Source organism: Sparus aurata, chromosome 10 (assembly GCF_900880675.1).
Source record: "Sparus aurata chromosome 10, fSpaAur1.1, whole genome shotgun sequence".
NCBI lineage: Eukaryota > Metazoa > Chordata > Actinopteri > Spariformes > Sparidae > Sparus > Sparus aurata.
The window spans coordinates 13,535,209-13,554,673 of record NC_044196.1 but is presented as its reverse complement, the minus strand read 5'-3'; the positions used below and the strand labels follow the sequence as shown (position 1 = coordinate 13,554,673).

General features: G+C 44.4%; 1 protein-coding gene across 1 annotated transcript in view; it reads left to right on the top strand.

The window, feature by feature from the left end:
• The window catches only part of tnfsf10l (TNF superfamily member 10, like), a 64,112-nt gene that overhangs the window by 12,994 nt on the left and 31,653 nt on the right, over positions 1–19,465 (top strand). Inside the window, exon 2 of the mRNA XM_030431776.1 lies at positions 16,716–16,865. Within this exon, the coding sequence (XP_030287636.1) occupies positions 16,716–16,865 (150 nt within the window). The remainder of the gene's footprint in view (positions 1–16,715; positions 16,866–19,465) is intronic.

Here is a 19,465-nt window from a genome sequence, read left to right as displayed (position 1 = left end):
TCTTGTTTCCACACAGTGTTTCTTACATTTTTTGGACAAAACTAAAAGTCTACAGCCATGCTAGACAAAGTGATGAAGCAACATCATCAGGGTTCACCGTCTGGGGATCACGAATCTAACTGATAGTAGTCTTGTCAGTCTAGAGCCAAAGTCGTGGACTGACAGACCATCTTGCCACTGCCATCCCTTGAGCCAGTTGCAACATTTCAGTCTTTCCTCTACTGTTCCTCCCAGGAAGAGAAGACAATATTCTGTGAAATGTCATAAAGCCCTTTTCAAGTCATAACTTTGACCTTCTCGTATGAAGGAAGGAGTTTAAATGTCAGTACAAACTCTGCGAAGGTATTTGGAAAGGACATAATCGTGGCAAAGAATCCCATCAGTTTAGATCGCAAACAGGTTCTTCGGCTTTAAAGAGTTGGCAAATGATCGACTTGGCATCCATGGCAGCATTCTCGCTTCTCATGGGATGTTTGAGATGTTTCTCAACACGCTACACAAATGCTTGACAATGGCTTTACTTGAGATGTAAAACTTGAGCACGACATCTAAATAGCAGGCGCAGAAATGTCCTCAAGCGCTGTCCTTGTCTTGTTGGCGTGGCTTTGATTTCGCGATAATGGCAGTTGATCTGGTTTAAACAAATAAGCACGGATGAATCCAAGTGCTGACTGAAATGTAAAACACATGGCAGATGAATTTTTTTTCAAATCTGAAGAAAAACGTGTGGGATCGATGCACTGGAGAATTTCCTGTCACTGGAAAAGGCTAACAGAATGCTAAAATCAGCTGCACATATCCCACCAGCTTGCAGTAATAACCTGTTTGTCTCCAGTAAGGCCACTGAACCGAATTGTTTTTCTCAGGATCATTAAACCTGTTTGTGTGCTGCTATCAGGATTTCAAAGCTCATTTCTCGGGAAGCAATCTGAAGCTCAAATCCGTTTCCATTTCGAGGATTTGGAGCCTCGTGATCACTCACAGCGGTGGCGACAGTTCATGATAAACTCTGACCTGGTTATCGAGCAAAGAAAATACCAAAAACAGAAGGTCTTGTTGATAAGTTCATGTGTGATCATTGGCTTGTCTGTTATATTGACACATCTAATGAATGTTCAAACTGCTCATGACATGGTATGTGTCAAGACCTGGCTTAAAGAAATATGTCAATTGTCAAAGCAAGTTTGGTAAAGAAGGAAATCTATAAAGTCATGACTGAACAAGCTTTTGTTTGAGGATTGCAAAAACATTTCTGCCAACTCTTCTAATCACATTATAAACAGGATTTTTAAAAAACTTTTTAATTAAGCATTTTAAGACGAGGCATCACAGGTCACCCAATCTGTTATCCAATTAAGATGAAATTGTTTGTATACACTATGTGTGAATGTCCATAAGGGATCTATAAATTCTCAGTTATTAATTAAAGCAACAAAATGGAACTTCCCTGAGAAAGTTTGGCAGTTGCGTCTCGTTTCCAGGTCGTCAAATACACTTTGGGTTGGCAGCTCGGGTCGAAGGTCAACCCAAAGCATTAAATGTTTTTATTTTTCTTCTTTTTTGGAAAAGATCAAATAATTGTGTTTTTAAGCAAATATATTCATTTGTAAACCTAGATATGCTTGATTGTTTTCATCAAGTTATATGAATTCATGATTAAGTAAATATTTTAGCTGAAAACATAAAACAATTAAGATGATCAAAATAATCACTCCCTGAGTTCCCAGTCCGAACCACTAACGGCACAGCTAACCGAGCGAACTAGCTAACTGCTACAACTACAGTTAGCAGCAGTTAGTGGTTACTCCTGTGATATGCTACCCTATATTTGTATGAAAATGAACACAGGTGAAAACATAACTTCCCTGACAAAGGTAATACGTTTCTTGCTGATATTAAATATTCTCTGCAGAAGTCGCATACAATTTTTTACATTGCATAGCTCTCATATTAGGATCACGTTTTTTGTTTTTTGTTTGATTTCATTTTGTGACAGATGTCTTATCATATTTTTTATATAACACATGACAAGACAATGCAAGGAGTATGAGAAAGTTCAGCTGGAGCATTCCCAGAATTCAACAGTGTGTTTGTTGTGGTAGCTGCTGACACCGTCGACTGCTCATCTGCCAGAACAGCAGCTTCACACACACACACACACACACACACACACACACACACACACACACACACACACACACACACACACACACAGGAGTGATGTCATTGCACCTTCACTTCAGCAGTTCCAGTTTCCAAATGATTTGTTTTCTTTTGATTATTAAGAAGGTTGTAAAACTAATTTTCCATTTTCAGCGTTAAATGAAAAGTAAACGCGCTGCTCTGCTTAATTTCACTGCTCCCTTCTTGCTCAGCAAAGACTTCTAACAATAACCCTAAAAATACTTCTAACCTTTGTCTTAAAAATAACCTCTTCAGCCCACTTTCTTTGTTTTCTCATTCTTGTGGGGACATCTGGACCCCACCAGAGAAAACAGAGCAGTTACAATTTGTACCAGTACAATAACACTGGTAAAAGCCCCTCTTGAGTCATACCCGCTCACCACCTCCTCACACAAAAAGACGCATTTACGGACAAACTTGCCCACCCGTGCTGGCCCTGCCCACCCACAGGGGCCCAGAGGACCCCACAGTAACACACTGACCTAAGCTTTGCTTCATTATGTTATTTACTCGAGCAGTTTTATCATTTTCTTCTCTTTATTTTCTCCAAATGATCCATATAGCAATCATCCAAACGTAAGAATTGAAGGTCACTTCGGGTAAAACAGTACACAAGGACCACAAATGTAGCCCAGCTGTTGGTTTGATTTGGAATTTTTGTCACGTAGAAAGTATTAGGCTCATATGCAGGCCCTCGTCACGACCCCGTTTGTGGCTGGCGTGGACGTCCAAATGTCAGGACGGATTACATCAACAATAATGCACCAAAGGTCCCAAAAGCACGCAGAAACGCAACCCGTCTTTGTCTGCTTCTTTTGCGGTGTTCGATATCGTGTGATCCCCCACGTGCCTGTGAAATTATTTGGAGGGTCGACCAGAAATAATAAAGACCTTCATCTTTGAGCTCAAATAAATATTTTACAGGATGTGACCAAGAAAATCCACCAAGATCCCGCGTCTGAAAGCCAGATGTAAACACCACCGCTTGTTCTTGATATTAGCTTGTGGCTTAACAGATAAATAGAAATCTAATGCACTATTAATTTTATTTTTCAGTCCCGGTATTAACACTATCACATATCTCTGTATGCAAATAAATATGCACAGTAGTGATACAAATTATTATTAATACAATGCATTATTACACAAACAAAAACATATCTTCACGTTTAACATCTGCCGAATTAACAAGAAAGCCCAAATAGTTGAGAATTTGCTGAAGACAGACTTTCAAAAGCTTTATAAAGTTTCTTCTAACTCCATAACTCGCAAAATTGAGCGTTTTTTTAAGGGAGTCTGGGTCCTTTCTCCACAGGTGTCCAATAAGTTGTCTATATCTGTTACCGTTTACTGTTACTGGCAAATTTGACTTGTTTGCCGTCAATAAAATGTTAATACATTTTGTGTAAATGGCAAAATCAGTTGAAACAGTGTGTTCAAACAGCTGTTTGGAGTTAAGCACTTCAGGCACAGAACCTGACAGACTGCTACAGCAATCCCTCTACGTACTGGCACTTTTTACAAGGAAAGAAATAACTTTATGTGTTGCATTAAATGCCGAATTTACAAGAAGGCCCAATGAGTTATGCATTTGTTGTAGACAGTGTTTTACAAAGTTTGTAAAGTCCCCCCCCCCCCCGACCCCCAACTTGCAAAATAAAATTGAGCAATTTTTGAAGGGAGTCTGGTTACTTTCTCCACAGGGCTCAAAGATGTTTACCTGTATTAGTTAATGTTTACAGTGACTGTCCATAAAATGTTGTTGTTTAAAAAAAAAATCAATTTAGTGTGAAGCACAAAGAAAGGAAAAACCTATTGTGTTGCATTTGATGCCGAACTTACAAGACATCAAGACTAATTTTAAAGTTTCACAAAGTTTCTCCTCACTCAATAACTCCTAAAATCACATGATTTGTGAGGGAGTCTGGGGGATGTTGTGGTTACTAGTTCACAAACATCTGCTGCAAACAACTTCTCAGACATTTTACCAATTTCTAAGCCATTATTGTAATTTTGGGCTCCATTGTGCAACTTCCTGGTGATAGATTTGACTCGCCGGAATGCCCCATTAGTTTTTTGCTTTCTGTGCGATGTGACAGTCTTAGAGCGGAGCATCCAGTGCCTGAACACAGTTCATCTGTCTTTCTTTTTAATCTCTCACTTTCTGTCAGTCGCCTCGAGCGTTTCCGTCGGTATGTGTGTGCACAGGTGACTGAGACAAACTGGAAAGTCCTGACCTCCTCTTGCTCTTCTCTCATCCCTCCCTCCTCTTTTCTTTTCTTTTCCTCTTCCCTCTTCAGAGCCAGATGACGAGAACCAGAAAGTTAACCCTTGGAACGAAAAGCAAAAGTCTATGCCTACTCTTTAATTTCTCAATGCCACTCGCTCAGATAACACGGCCCACACTCCCATAAACAGAGTTACAGTAAACTCATAAAACTGCAGCCGCAGACAGTCTGTGTCTTTATCACAGCTGATCTTAACTGCTCTTTTTCACCTAAACATTAACGTTAACAATTAATTGTTTGGAGGAACAAGGAAGCTGAAGAGAAAGAAAGAAACTGACGGGAATATCAGCAAGCAGGTCCACCCTGCTTTTGTATGTCTTTAAACTTTTATTTAAACTGGAAGGGGTCCAAAGCAGCAAAAAGTGACAAAGAGAGGTCAAAGTTCCACACGCAAGGGCTGGGAGTGGTGTTCTGCTGTCTTGCTGGGGGGTTGTGTACACTATCACAAACGCTGGTGCTTGCAAAGGGAAAGCATGCACGCAAATATGCATGAACAAACACACAGAGGTGCGTGCAGAGATTTGCACTGTGGCTCGCAGGTAAATCAGTAAACCACTGACAACTTTTCATGCACAATGCTGAGTCGATGCTCTAGTTAGGTTTAGGCTCAAGAGACGCTCGGTTAGAGTCGGGGAAACATCATGTTTTGGCTTGAAATGCCTGTCTTGGCGGTCACGTACTCGCTGGAGATGTCCCGAGGTCTCGTCATGAACGCCTGGTTTTGCAAACATGGTGGGAAATTGTTCTGGGGGCTCCTTAAAACTGTCCAGCTGTTTCACACTTGCTAAGGTTGAAATGCTGTAGTCCTCAACAGAAGAAAATCCAGTGGTTTCATATTTATGAATGTCGAAACAATGTGGCCCCTCGCTAAAAATATCCAGTTGTGTCACCCTTACTAATGTTGAAACCCACCCGGTCAAAGATAAGATTGTTTTGCCTTAAATATCCGATTTTGATCATAAACGCAGCTGGAACACCTAAAAAACTTGAAACGTGGTAGTCCCTTGTCAAATATATGCACAATAAGATCATATTTTGTCTTGAAATACTTGAAACACCCGCTTTTGTCGCCGGGAAGCCTTCCGAGGTCTCCTTAAAAGCATCCAGTGGTTTCACGCTTACTTCTGCAAAAATAAGATCATGTTTCGGCTTAAAATGCCTGATTATGTCGTCACGAACGCAGCTGGGACGCTTACAAATGTTGGAACAATGTGGTCAAAAATACCCAGTGGTTTCACGCTCACCTCATCAAAAGTCAGAGTTCCTAAAAGATGATGTTTTGGCTTAAATTACCTGTTTTGTAGCCGCAAACTTGGCTGATTGTTGTTCTGAGTGCTCCCTACAAATATCCTGTGGCTTCACACTTGCTTCATGTTGAACCGCGGTCGTTAACTGATGTCAGGTGCTTGGCGGCTACGTTTCTTGAACGGTATTCGGGGATCAGTCTAAGCTTTTATCCTGGCGACTGGACACAAGGGAAGCAACTGCCGGCCAGTGGTGTCACCTCTGAGCCGAAGCAGACATCTTCTGGACTGATTTTAAAAAAGATCTGGTGAGCTGTGGAACATGTGTTCGGATCAGATTTGGTGAATCCCAACAATCCACAATTTCCCATGTTGTGTCTGGTCCGTGTCAGAGTGTGAACCCTTCAGACTTCGTGTAGTCGTGTCACGGGACGGTTCATTATCCGTTTCTTTTTTTTTTTTCTTGCTTCTGTTTGTTTGTGCATGGAAAAGATCACCTCATCCCAACAGTAATTGAATTAATTTTGTGATTCGGTGATATAAATCAGTTCTTAGTGGTCGTATTTTCAGCCAGCAGAGGATTTATCTTTTTTGGCTTTCTTCTCTGCGCTCCTTTCCAAACTGTAAGAATTTGAAACAACTCGCCGAACAAAGCCTTTGTCTCCCACCGCAGCTGCAACCACCACTTAAATGTTTTAAAATGGAGGCTTTGTTCTCTGTCCTGTGTCCTGTGGCTCTGTTAAACGTTGTGTATATCTGCAGCTACCTCGGATCTTTGTGTTTAAATCAATGCAATGATGTCACTTTTTTTCGTTTGACCGTGCGGTGATTAAAGTCTTAGTTTATCAAGAACAAACCCCTCTTAATACTGAAAATGACTCTTAAAGCTGCAATCAGAGCAGCTTTCAGGCAAGCAATCAGCCAAACACGCGCTCATTATTGTCATGAGAGCAGAAATGAAAGCTGGACGGGATTTAGAGTGAGGTCATTGTGAGGGGAAGGCGACCTGATTCAACCGGTTCGCTTGCCCTTTATGGACGACGGGTACTTCAGCGTTATAGGGCGCGATCGGCAGGACTTTACGATACAGGCATCTGTATCGGAACAACCCTATAGTTCACTCATGATGTGAAGAAAAGGGTGGCTGTTTTAGGCTTCAGCAACTCATCCTCTAATGATTTACTGTTCATAATGGAAGCTCCCTCACGGTTGAATTCTTGGAGCGACGGTCAACTAAATGCCTGAACTGAATGGTGTATAAATACATTGACACTCCCCTGTCGTCACGCGCGAGTCACAATCGCGTTTCCCTAAAATGTTTCGCTTTTCGTTCAGCTCATTAGAAGACTTATTAAAAACTGTTGTCCCGACCTTGATAAAAGCCGTCTCATCTCTATTTTAAGGCACCTGCTGCCGTTATCGAGGGAAACCTACACAGACCAAACATACGTTTCCCAGATGACTGGTGTTTCAAGGAAAAGACAAAGCAAGCCATTGACACTGGGGAGGCAGACTTTCAGTTTTGGTGGTCTTTGATTACCCTGAGGCCCGGGCCAAGACTAGAAACCCCATCCAGTATTCAGTCTGGTTGTTTTTGCACATCTATTTCTTCTATAACAGCAGCAAAGTAAAGGTTTCTTGCAGATTTGAGTGCCATGTCAGGAGCGATCACCAGTGAGGAGTGTGAACAGTTAACCCCACACACTGTTTTTAGTTACGTAGAATGACACTTTTCTTTTGATAACCTAAAGGGTCTTTGTCTACAGTCTCCTTCACTGACACAAACCGATGCTGGCATGTGAGGCGAGGCCAGGACGCATGCGGTCACATGAACCCGTGTTAAAAACAGTGGTTTCTGTTCCCCAGCCCTCTAATGGTTGCTCCCTTGGCTCCGATATTCACAAATACTCCCCCTGAAAGCTCCTCTGAATGTGTGCCGGGCTCTGGCAGACGCTTTTTGCGGGGGGGGAGAGTCTGTTTTCTTCACCGCCGATGAAAAACTTGGCGTGCGCTGCGGAGTGAGGTAGACGCTCGTAGTTTATCCAGTGTTCATGATCGAGGCGCTCTCTGTTATTTCCCTCGTAAATATCTGTGTGTACGCCTGGCAGTACAAAAAGCTCCTTTTTATTCATTGTGTCCGACCTGATTGCTCATTAGCGTGATTGATCTGGGGGAGAGAGATGTTGGTCATTTAACAAATGGCGGGGATGAATCGGACGGCGTTAACGAATATAAATCAAAGTCAGCACCACGCTGGAGGGCTGCCAGGTTCGCCGAAGCCAAGGAGGGCTGATAAACAAACACACACATACATTAACGTACAACACCGTAATAAAAATATGTATATAAACTCATGCATGCACTTAAAAGCAACTACATGAATAGACGTGTGTTCTCAGATAAAAATTGTGTTTTTTAACCCTGGGCTCCGTTATTTTTACATATTTTGGGGTCCAGATGGCGAACATGCACACAAAAGTTCTGGACGCGGTCCAGTGCGTCGACATTTTTGAAAGGATCCCCAAAGAGATGGACGTCATTGTTAAAGAGCGAGGTTCTCTTTCGTTTAACCACGCAGAGCCGGTGTAGTGCCGTCTTCAAAGCCACCAGACTCCATTGACAAAAAGAGCAATTTAACACCGCAGAACTCAGGAGTTGATGATCCACAGCTGCCTTGACTGGTTAGTTTGTTTGTGTTAGCGTGCGGCTAACGACATGGCAGCCATTACAGCACATTTTTTGGCGACCGCCGGTTGAACTATTTCCCAAACGTTCTGGACCCCTTAGCGCTGCGTTCCCCAGAAAATGCGAAAAAAAAAAAAAAAGACGTAGAGCCCACGCTGGTTTAAAATTACCCTTTAAATCAACACATTCTGACCACTGGCACACACACAGCCTGCACTTTAATGACCAGAAGCTCGTATGTTCGTGTAAACAAAGCGAGCCGTTTTTTTTTAACGACCGCCCCGGGCCAGTTTCTCTCCACTAACCGGAGTCAGAGTGCAAACGTCTGAAGAGCCAAGTCACGTGTCAACAGTCAGATAGCCGTTGCGTAATTGCAAAAGGTCGTAAATCAACGGCACATTTATGAGTTTCAATAAATCAGCTCAGCATTCGTTTCTCAGCAGGTCGCTTGCACTTTTCTCGACAACATACTTGCTAATCGCTGTCCTGCAGCAGTATATCAACTATCTTTTTCCAGATTCGGCTTCCATGCTACTAAACATAGGCCGGCATTAGAGGCACTGTGAGCCCTTCTACAAACAAAGTGTAAGGAGTCGCGGCTCACCTCGATGCTCACCCAGTTTTTCAGAACGCTCGGTACCTCGGAAGGGTTAAGAACTGGAATCTGTGAGGGAATATGTTCTCGCCAAGACATTAAAACTTCCCCAAAGCCACCTTTTCCCCCTTGCTTTTCTGTTATTCTTCCTGCGTGAAGACGTATAACCTTTAAGCCTGACAAGTAATTTAATTTACACACGGTCCCGCCTAAAACTCGCTCGAACACTCTCCGCCCTCGGACGCTTCGGGGGCCGTTGAGTTACACAGCGGCGGAGCGTAACTCAACATGATGAAGCTGGCTCCGCCGCGTTGCAGGAGCTCAGTGTGTTTTATTTCACTCCCCGCGCCTGTGTGCGTCCCTGCCTCTGTGTTTGGGTAAAGTTATTTACGTGGCGTGCCACTGTCGGCGAGGTCTCAGCTGTTATTTCACCCCCCTCGCTCTTCGTCTTGTCTTGTCTGTTTCATCACAAAACAGAGGGAGTACAGAAACACAGCCGACTCTCCTCTCTCTCTCTGTGCTCGCTCTCGGTCCGGACCTCTGTCCTGAAGGATTTGAGTTACGCGGCCACCTTCTCCTCTTCCTAATCCCTTCAAATTAGAGTTCTGGACTGCCAAGGAACTCCCAGACGAGCACACACACACACACACACACAAAACTGTAGCCGGGGTTCCAAGTAGCCCTCTGAGATATTCTTTTCAGTGTTTGGTGTCCAGCGAGGGCCAGCCAACACACACACACACACACACACACACACACACACAATCACTCGATCGCACATACACACTGAGCGGCGGGCCACACACACGGATACACACACGTAATACACATGTACGCGCGCACTCACACGGGGAGGGAACAGTGATGCATTGTTCGGTGCTTCCTGAGAGAGTCGGCATCAGGATCACAGGAGCTCTGTCAGCCCCCGGACCCTTCCTCTCTCTGGAGCCCAGTCATCCAGTTCACGGTGGAGAGCCATGAGAGACCACATGTCTTCAGGCTGAGACAGGATAAAGAGAGCGTAGATCACTCAGACGTGTGTGTATGTATCTGTGTGTGTGTGTGTGTGTGTGTGTGTTTCCACCACTTGCAGCGCTGATCGTTTCCAAAAATCAGAACCAACAGGGACCGTCCCAGTTTAGCTCTGGTACTCGTGGACAACTTTAAATTATCCAAGTTTCGGCTCGAAACCCTAAAATAACAACGTGACTGTTTGAGAAAACTTACCTAATTTTTTCCTTATTCTTCTGGCTTTAGCGCTGCAGTCTAATCAGGAAATAATAAATCTGTAGCAAGAAATACTGATTTGTTGGATGTAAATGTGGCACTCGAGAAATGCATACATGTTTTTATGTAAGCCCCATTTTATCATGTTATCGTGCTTTAAAATGTGCAGTACGTAAGAATTGGCCTTCACAATGGGCAATTAGCTCCTTTGCCCAGTTAGCTCAGTTAGCAGTGCAGCTAGCAATCCTACTAGCTACTACTTATCTTCCTTAAAAAAGGTGCAGCATGTAAGAATTGGCCACCTTCATCAGATTAACCGCTAACTGCTGTTAACTGTAACTGGCGTTAGCTGGCTAGCTCAGTTAGCAGTGCAGCTAGCAATCCTTTTAGCCAACTCGAGTCTGGAAGCTTGACGCACCAGTAGAGTGTGTTTATATAACTAGCACCTCAGCTTCGCTTTAGTTAACCTCGTCTAAACTTAGCTAGCTGTGTTTTTTTAGCTGCTAGCTAACTGACTGTTTAAGAAAACAACAGAAGCTCATGGTTCGCTAAAATTCAGACACCCTTGTAATAGCAGCGCCACATGTTGGCAGGGTGTTTTTGTGAACCTGCAAAAGTTGAGAAAAGCGTGTGACTTGGCTAACGCAGACCTCAGCTCACTGTCGAGGCTGCGATTTTATAGCCCCGAGGAAGTTTATGAAGTGTAAGTTTTGGAAGGGTCGTGCGGTTGTTGTGGGAGACAATGAATTTTGTTTTATTGTTAGGGTTTGAGGTCTTGTTGAGTTAGTAAGATGGATCTGGTATCAATTCTCCGTCGAAAGAGCAAAGAAACTAATCTTTGGAAACCCATTAAGACAAGAACGACATATAGTACGTTAGCAGCTGGTTCACGTCAAAGACCATCAGCATTAACCTCACCTGAGAGCCCCTCCGTCCTGCCAGTGAATAAAGACGAATGACTGTTAACCAGATATTTTGAAGAACCTTAATGTAAAATCCTTGTTGAGAGTTGTTGTGACCAAACATCTGTCACTGGAAATCATATTTACTGACACTCTCAGCCATTCCCCTTCAGGCATCCAACCCAGTTTAACAACACAACAGAGACTTACATCAGATTTTCGGGTGTTTCTGAATGTCTTTAGCATGTGTACCCCAGAGTTTGGCTGCTGAACGGGCCCAATGGACTTGTTGCTTGAGGGAAGGACGAGACATTGATGTCAACTCACAGAGAAAATATGCCGCTCAGGGGACGAGTTACGGGAAGGAGAATTCAGAGTCAGTTGCCAAAAAAGGAAGTATGCCCTTTGTGAGGAATTTGTTGTTTCACAATAAAAGCAGACTACTAGTCAGATTCTCGCTCTCTCAAGACCGTTGTTTTGGAATTAATTAAGTATTTTGACATCATTCATTTCAATTAAACTGTTGGTTAGTTATCATAGAATCAATTGGGTGTAACTTGTTCCTGAAGTCATTGCAAAGGGGGCCAGATTTGCAATTTTGGGATTTGGTCAAGCGGAGTCAGGACTTGGCGAAGAGACACTGCCGTCGGAGGAGCTTCTCAGGAGACGGGGGGAGCGTCTGACTGTCTAACTGCTCATCTTTAAAACAACCTGTGGAGCAGTTCCAGTTGCATGCTCCCGGGGCATTGTGGTAATGGTGTAGAGTCCCCGATCTCCGGAGGCTTGCGTGTCTCCGCTGGCCTACAGAATATCTCACATTTTCCTCTCTGCTTTCCAACAGTTTTGCTGAGCCCAAAACACAATGAGTACTGGAAGTAACTGATAAAATCACCCAAAATGGAGATCTAATTACGGCTCCTTGGCCTCAAAAAGGAGCAAAATGATACAGCTATGATGCAAATCAATGACATGGAGACGTAATAGAATAGTCATGCGAGCGGCCGCTGATCAGAAACGAAGATGAAAAAGATCTTGCGGCGAGGCCGAACCTGGACGGAGGAAGGTTGGCTCTGTGTTACAGTCTGACATCAAACTACATTACTATTCACTCCAGACACAGCTGCTGAGAAAGGAAAACGTAAAATACATTTCGAAGTGGTGTTTTGACATTTGTCTGTGATGTTTTCAGCTGGATAAAAATAAAACAGGCTCTAATTTCGTTCAGTTGACAGACCATGAAATCGTTCATTTTGTGCCTCTAGAGACGATGATGTCTGTTGGTCGTTCCACCACTTTTGGTCTAGACGGAAATATTCCTGCAATTATTGGATGGACTGCCGTTTAATTTGGTACACATGGCCACGGTGCCCCAGAGGATGAGTCCTGCTGGTGGGTGATCCCAGTTGTTTCATCTGTCTAGTTCGATCTGCAGGTTAATATTTGTACTTTTGAGTGAAATGCTTCAACAACTGTTGGCTTGATCGCCACTAAAATTTGGTGCCAACATTCATGTTCCCCTCAGGATATAGTCTGAACCCAATGGCCAGAATCGGTGTTGGTATTGTACCTTTTGGCCACACGCTGTGCTTATGCTCTGGGGTCAGGGTTTGTAAAACATCGTATCTTGGTCATCTTGTAACACGCCTGGGAATTATTGCAAGGTCACCAAGTGTCTTGTGCTTACATGTGTTGAAAATTTGCAAAACTGTCTCCAAACCAGCAACAAGTCCAAAGAAAATTCATCAACAATGGCTGAAATAAGAGGTGTACTAATTGTATGTTGCTTGATTTCTGAGTAATGAAGTTATCACACTTTTAGAAACTGAACCTCTCACTTTTCGATACATGGGAAGAAGCTTTTCTTTGTGGAGAGAAGAATGTGTATCAACAAGACGATAGTGCCTCTCTGCATAGCTTGGTTTGGCCTCTGGCCTCGTCTCCGTGTCCTAATGGAGCAGACCGTGTTCTCCTAATCTTGTTTTTAGCTCAGGGTTTTATCTCCTCGCCAAACACGAAGAAACACTCCCTACCCGCCTGTAAAAACTTAATGGAAGCGCATGCACACAATCACACGGACGTGCACGTACGCACACAGGCGTGCGTGCCCTGCAAAGTCAAACCTTTTTTTTTTTTTTTAATTCTCATACAAAAGACACTCCTCAATAACAATGAATCCTTCAACCAGAACCACCAAAGCAGGGAGTGTGTTTTGGCAGCCGGAGGAAGCGGGGCCTACTTTCACTCCATTTGTTGCAGTGAGCGAGCACAGATCCGACCATGCATGTGTGAACCTCCCCGACACTTCTGCCAGCGGTAGCTGTCATCACACGGCGCTCTGTCTCTGCCTCGGACTGCACCGTCAGCAGTTTGTAGCCGAGACGTATCCTGATTGTACGCAGATGATCGGTGACGGCCTGCTGGGCTTCCTCTTCTCTCATCGCAGCGACGAGAGAGAGACAAAAGAGCGAAGAGGGCGGCAGTAGCTCAATCAGTAGAGACTTGGCTTGGGGACCGAAGGGTGGCCGGTTCAAGTCTAGCTACAGACCACATTATGGAAGTGGACTGGTAGCTGAAGAGGTGCCAGTTCACTTCCTTGACTACTGCCAAGGTGCCCTTGAGCAAGGCACCAAACCCCATATGCTCCCCGGGCGCTGTCACAGCAGCCAACTGCTCCTAGCTTGCAGTGTTTCAATATATATGCAGCTAGTGATGGGTCAAATGCAAAGAATAATTTCCCCTCTGGGATTAATAAAGTATGGAAAAAAAAAAAAAAAAAAAAAAGAACGGTATACCTGGATAGGTATTTGACCTAATTTGACATTACGAGCGTCCCCAAAGTTGACCTCCATGTGGTCAGAAAGCTTGTAAATGGAATGCGCACCGACAGGAGCGACGACACGTGCATGTAGTTACACTTAACTGTGATTCGTCCATGAATAGAAGACATTAAAGGCCATGATTCATGCTTTTTCAAGACCGGGCAGCATGTTGAGACTGTTGAGACGTGGCCCCATTCGGTAACAAAAGAAAGGCTCGCTGTTCTCGTAACAGAAACGGGCCCCATCCTTCCCCCCCCATCGGTTTCAAAACTAATTTACAGACACGCCGCTATCTTCTCGAGGAACAGGGAGATCTGCTGATGCGTCAACACAGAACAGAGTCGCTGAGAAACACGAGGTTGGAGAGAAAAAAAGGGGGGGGGGCGAAAGACAGGAGACAAAAGAAAAAGGGGGTTTCATTAACGAGCGGAGGTCAGGCGGAAAAGAAATTAATAAAAACAAAGAGCAGGGTGAAGGAGTGCAGCGCTGTAATCTCTCTCTCCTCATCAGTGCTTGTTAGAGAGTCATTAGCCCGGCTTTCAGACCGTGACGCTTACAACCTCCCTGAAGGCGACACACACACACACACACACACAGACACACTTCCCCACATCTATGCGAGCCACAGCTGCAGTTCCCAAAGATGTCTTATTTGACCCGTGCTGCCCAAAATTACATGAAAACATTTTTGTAAACTCATTTTTTCCCGCATGGAAGTCGTTGCCAAACAGCAGGCGAAGCTAAAGGGATAGAAACAATTTCCCCTTTTCCCCCCTAGAGGAATTCTGATTTAATTGTTTCTTATAAGATGTCTCGATGGATGTACTTTAAATGTATGTGTGTGTGTGTGTGTGTGTGTGCTCAGTTTAAACTCGAGAGCTTTCAGTGTTGTAACATAAAAGATGTTGATTTCAGCTGCCTGATCCAGCGTCCGACTCCGTGCGGCAAAACATTTGGACTCAGGTTGTTTCAAATTCGTGATTTCGAAGCACATCATGTCAGACGAGGACGGCGTGCGAATCCAAAAACGCAGCAGATAACACGAGATGCACAGAAAAAAAAAGAGCGAAAGAGATGAGCTCCAGGAGGACGTCGAGAAAAATGAAAAACATGCAAAATAAGAAACATGTGCAGGAGGAAACAGAGCTGTCACACTGACAGGGCTGTACACTGGCTGTGCTGTGAGAGTGATGGATCACAATAAAATGGCAGGAATGTCCCAGAAGAGCAATTAACAGCGATGATGACGATGTTTTATGATCTTATAGGAGCTGCTGGATATCATTAGAGAGCAGAATCAAAAAATGATTGTTGCATTGATAACATTAGGTGTAAAATGGTGCTCGGTTAAGGATTGTTTTGTAGTCGCAGATCATTGAAAGATTCAGTTTTATAATTAAAACCTGAATGGCAGGTGTTCCAACCCAAAGCCTTGGGAATGAGGCCAAACATCAGCTATCTTACAAATTGGACATTAAAGAAGTACTTATTTACTACATAAAAAGGGTATCTCCATAGTTCAGTGCCAGTTATAGAAGATGGTGAATGTTGGGCTAAAGGACAAGAAACTCTCTGGCTTGCTTGAATAACTTTAAACCAATCAAAGTTGTCTTGGGTAGATGTCGGCTACATATCGCTAGTACGACTTTTCCAGTCACAATGCTTCTGTAAGTCTGAACCGGGACACAAATAGGAACAGTTTGATCCATCGGTAGCGTGCCTATGTTCCCACATTTCTAAGATTTTTTTCAAAATTAGGCCCCATGTTCCCGCATTTCCTTTTTCATACATTTGTATCAGATTTTATCCCCCCTTCTCCCAATTTGGTGACCAATTAAACCCTTAACCCTAACCCTAACCCTAACCGTAACCCAAAAAATCTTGTGGGAGGATAGGGCTTAAATTGAAGGGAAATGTAGGAACACAAGAAAATGTCCTAGAAATGTAGGAACATAGGGATGACCCCGATCTATAAGTGATGTTCAGATGTGCACCTTGAAATCACACAACTACCCAATCGCGGCTCGGAGGCGCCCCAAAAAGCATTCGTTACAAGAGAGACAAAGCAAGACTGTTGAAGGGACACCTCAAACTTCAAATCCACATAGTGTAAAGTCTATAGGTTATGCAGGAACTCATGGGCGGGGCCGAACACCACCGCGAATATTGAGTAGGCTGCACACTCAGGAAGTTAAAGCCCAGAAGCTGCCATACGCACCAGGCGATTGCAATTCTCTTCGGACCGTATGGCCTCCATCTTTACATCTGGCATCCTGTTCTAAATAAAACATCCACGTCTCAAATCCACTTTCTGCATCCTCTTGAGGCGGACTGTACTGCAAGCGCCCTTGAGCTTCACCATAACAATGCAAAATTGATTACAGAATCTGTAATGCTCTGATGAATGTGGGGCGCCAGCGGGTTCAGAGATGGGAGTTCATATCAAGACTGTTCTGTTCCGGCTGTTAACACACGTTAGGGCTGAACACTGGCTGCATTGTGGTTGACGAGGAAACCTATAGAGTACTTTTACTCACTCACTGCATTTGTTATTTCCTGGCAGTGCTACATCTGAAGCTCCACACTGGGGGTTTTGGAGCCTGCAGCCCCAAACAAAGAGCCGTAAAGCTCAGCGCCTGTCAGAGTAATTAAGTCACGCTCACTGATCAACATCACTGTAAATATCCTCCAGAGATGTGGTTGATTTTTGTGCTACAAGGCAGAACAAATCAAGCTTTTTCTTTGTTTTTCTTCATGTGTTTTCTCTGCAGGTGCGTAGCCAGGGCGTCACAGAGGAGCTCAAGTGTCTCAGTTTACTGAACGCTCTGGATAAGGACCAGGACATCCCCGACCAGCTGGCCCAGCTCTTTGGAGAGCCGTGCATCAAACTGGCCGAAGGCATCAAAGCATACATCTCCAAGGTAAGACCAAAACATTCCGGAGTTTCATTTACAGACTTTCGTTGGGAGTTTGGCCGCCTCTACCGACCTCCCCCCTCCCCTCCCGGCGTTATATAGAGCAGATGGTGGCTGGAGGTTTCAGCTTGAAGGAATCTGCCCGATAACACCGAGCATGGGTGGGGGGGGGGAGACATCTGTGGGGTGAGCGATGCAGTACATGAACCTCTGGGTGCGACTAATTGGGCGTATTTGTCATTGTAATGGAGAAAAACCTTCAGGCGAGAAGCAACACTGATCAGATTTTATAAAGGGACACGTGTCCTTGATTAGGCAGAGCGAGGAGATCGATTGGGAGGAACTTTTTGTCTTTCCCCAGCAACGACAACACCGCTCGCTGAGAGTTCGACACTTTACCTCAAACAAACAGCTAACGTTATTAAGCTGAAGGGCGTAATGAGAGGTCTTTGGACCGAAACCTCGACAGTTTTAAGGGATTCATTAGAGGCGGGCTCCATTTGTTATTATTAAAACCAGCAGATGCACTGTTTTTAATAATAATACGACAGACTATTACAGAGTCATATAGAGAGTCAGAGTCAATAAAAGCAATAATGGTTCCCACTTTACCGTTATTAACGTCATGGCCGGTGTTCATCTGCTCAGTCGTCTCAGCCATAAAACATTTAATAAGACAGCAAGCAGCATTAATCATATAAACACGGACATGTCTTGGAAACTGCAGCATGACGGATTGAGTAAAACGAGAGCTGCTGGGAAAACGAGCGAGACGCCTCGTTTGTTCCTGTCAGTTTGCAGCCGACAGCGTTGATGCCGACGTCGTGCCTCTGCCGGCTGCTTGACTCGTTTTCTACCTGACGGTTGATTGTCGTCGCAAGAGCCAACATTCGCTGTGGAGATCTGCCCGTCTGCGAGCCAACTGTTCGGTTTGTTTCCTTTGTTTGTGGAGAGACGTGACGGTGCAGATATGAGTCTAAACATGACATTCAATCACAAAACCAGCCCGTCATTAATTAGAAGCAGTGTCAGCTTTCAGAGCATGAACTCCTCTGGGCCCGTTTTGTTATAAGTTTACATGTCTCCCCTCTAACTTGCGTTTACATGAGTCTGAACTTGAGACTGTTTTGCGCCCCGGGTTGTTTTTCAGCTCACAGTGATTTGCGAACTCACTTCTGGCTGCATGTGCGTGTGCTTGCATGCCGTTTGATTGAACCTGTTTGGCCTTTTATTGGATTTATCCGTAAAGCCGCTGCCTGCTGAACCCGTGCCAGACTTCAGTCAAATACTGTTTGAATAAGTGCGGGCGCCCACACGCAGGTGGCTGGATAGACAGATTGTGACGAACTCAGGTGCTACAGTAGACGTGTCTTGAGCAACTCCTGTCAGTCATCAGTCACCGACCCGATCGCCAGAATGAATTGCTGGCGTTGTGCCTTTCTTTGCAAACCAGGGACGTGCTGAAACGTGCTCATGGTCTGGTTGGTTCAAGGCGCGTAAACAACTTGGTTAAGGTTGGAAAGAGTTCATGTTTTGGATTGAAGTAATCCAATTTTGATGGCAAAAACACGTTCCAACATCTTGTGAAAGATATCTTGGGATGGACGTCAGAGGCAATGACATGCTTAGATACTGTCAATCACGTCTATATACTCAGTAGAGCGGCAGCGATTAGCTGATTAATCGATTAGCTAACCCAACCGTATGCTAAATCACTGTGTAGCACCATTATCGCAAACTAGTCAGCTTAATACGTATTATTGAACCATATTGGCCAGTTAACTGCGTCATTAGTGTGCAGACGTTAGATTGTTTTGTAGTAAGAAGGTCCTGGTTTCGAGACCCGGCTGGGCCGCAATCCAAAAACATCCAAGTGAGGGCAAATCAGTCAATCCAAATTCCCCGTAGGCGTAAAAGTGAGCATGGATGGTTTTCCGCTCTGTGATGATCTGGCTCGTACAGTGTCGGCTGGGATGGGCTCCAGCCCCCCCGAGACCCTGCAAAGGACAACTTTAACTTTGCTGCAACTGCTCTGCGCCTATAGACCACCCTCATCTCCCATGAGTTGAGTTGACCAGGAAAAACATCAGACTCCTGGTTTAAGTCAATTTTAAACCAAAAAGTTTTTACCTCCTAACTGTGAGGGTTTGCTGCTTTTCTTGTCATATTGATAGTAAATGACGAGTCTTTGGTTTTTGGGCCGTTGATCGAAGCGATCTGAAGATGTAATCTTGAGCTCTGGGAAACTTGCGTTGAGCATTTTATAGACCCCTCGTGTTCAGATTTGACTGAGCTGTGAATCCAAGATCATTTCAATACAAACCCAGGAAGTCCCTAAATTGCCTCCATGAGCTCCGTGTCAGCTCCAGCTACCGACCGCGTCGAGCCAAATCAACATGCCAAACAGAATTAATCGACTTCCTGTTATTTAGAACGCCTCCGTGCATGTGTCCTTTTTTCAACTCCTGCAGTCGTCGGGCGTTTCTTTGCTCTGGTTGTAGCTGAACACGACGTCTTCAGCCTCAGGGTGCCGCTCCATCTGCTCCAACTTGAGCTCAGGTTTTATTAACACCTGGCATTACTTGGCATCGATGGGTGAAATCCGA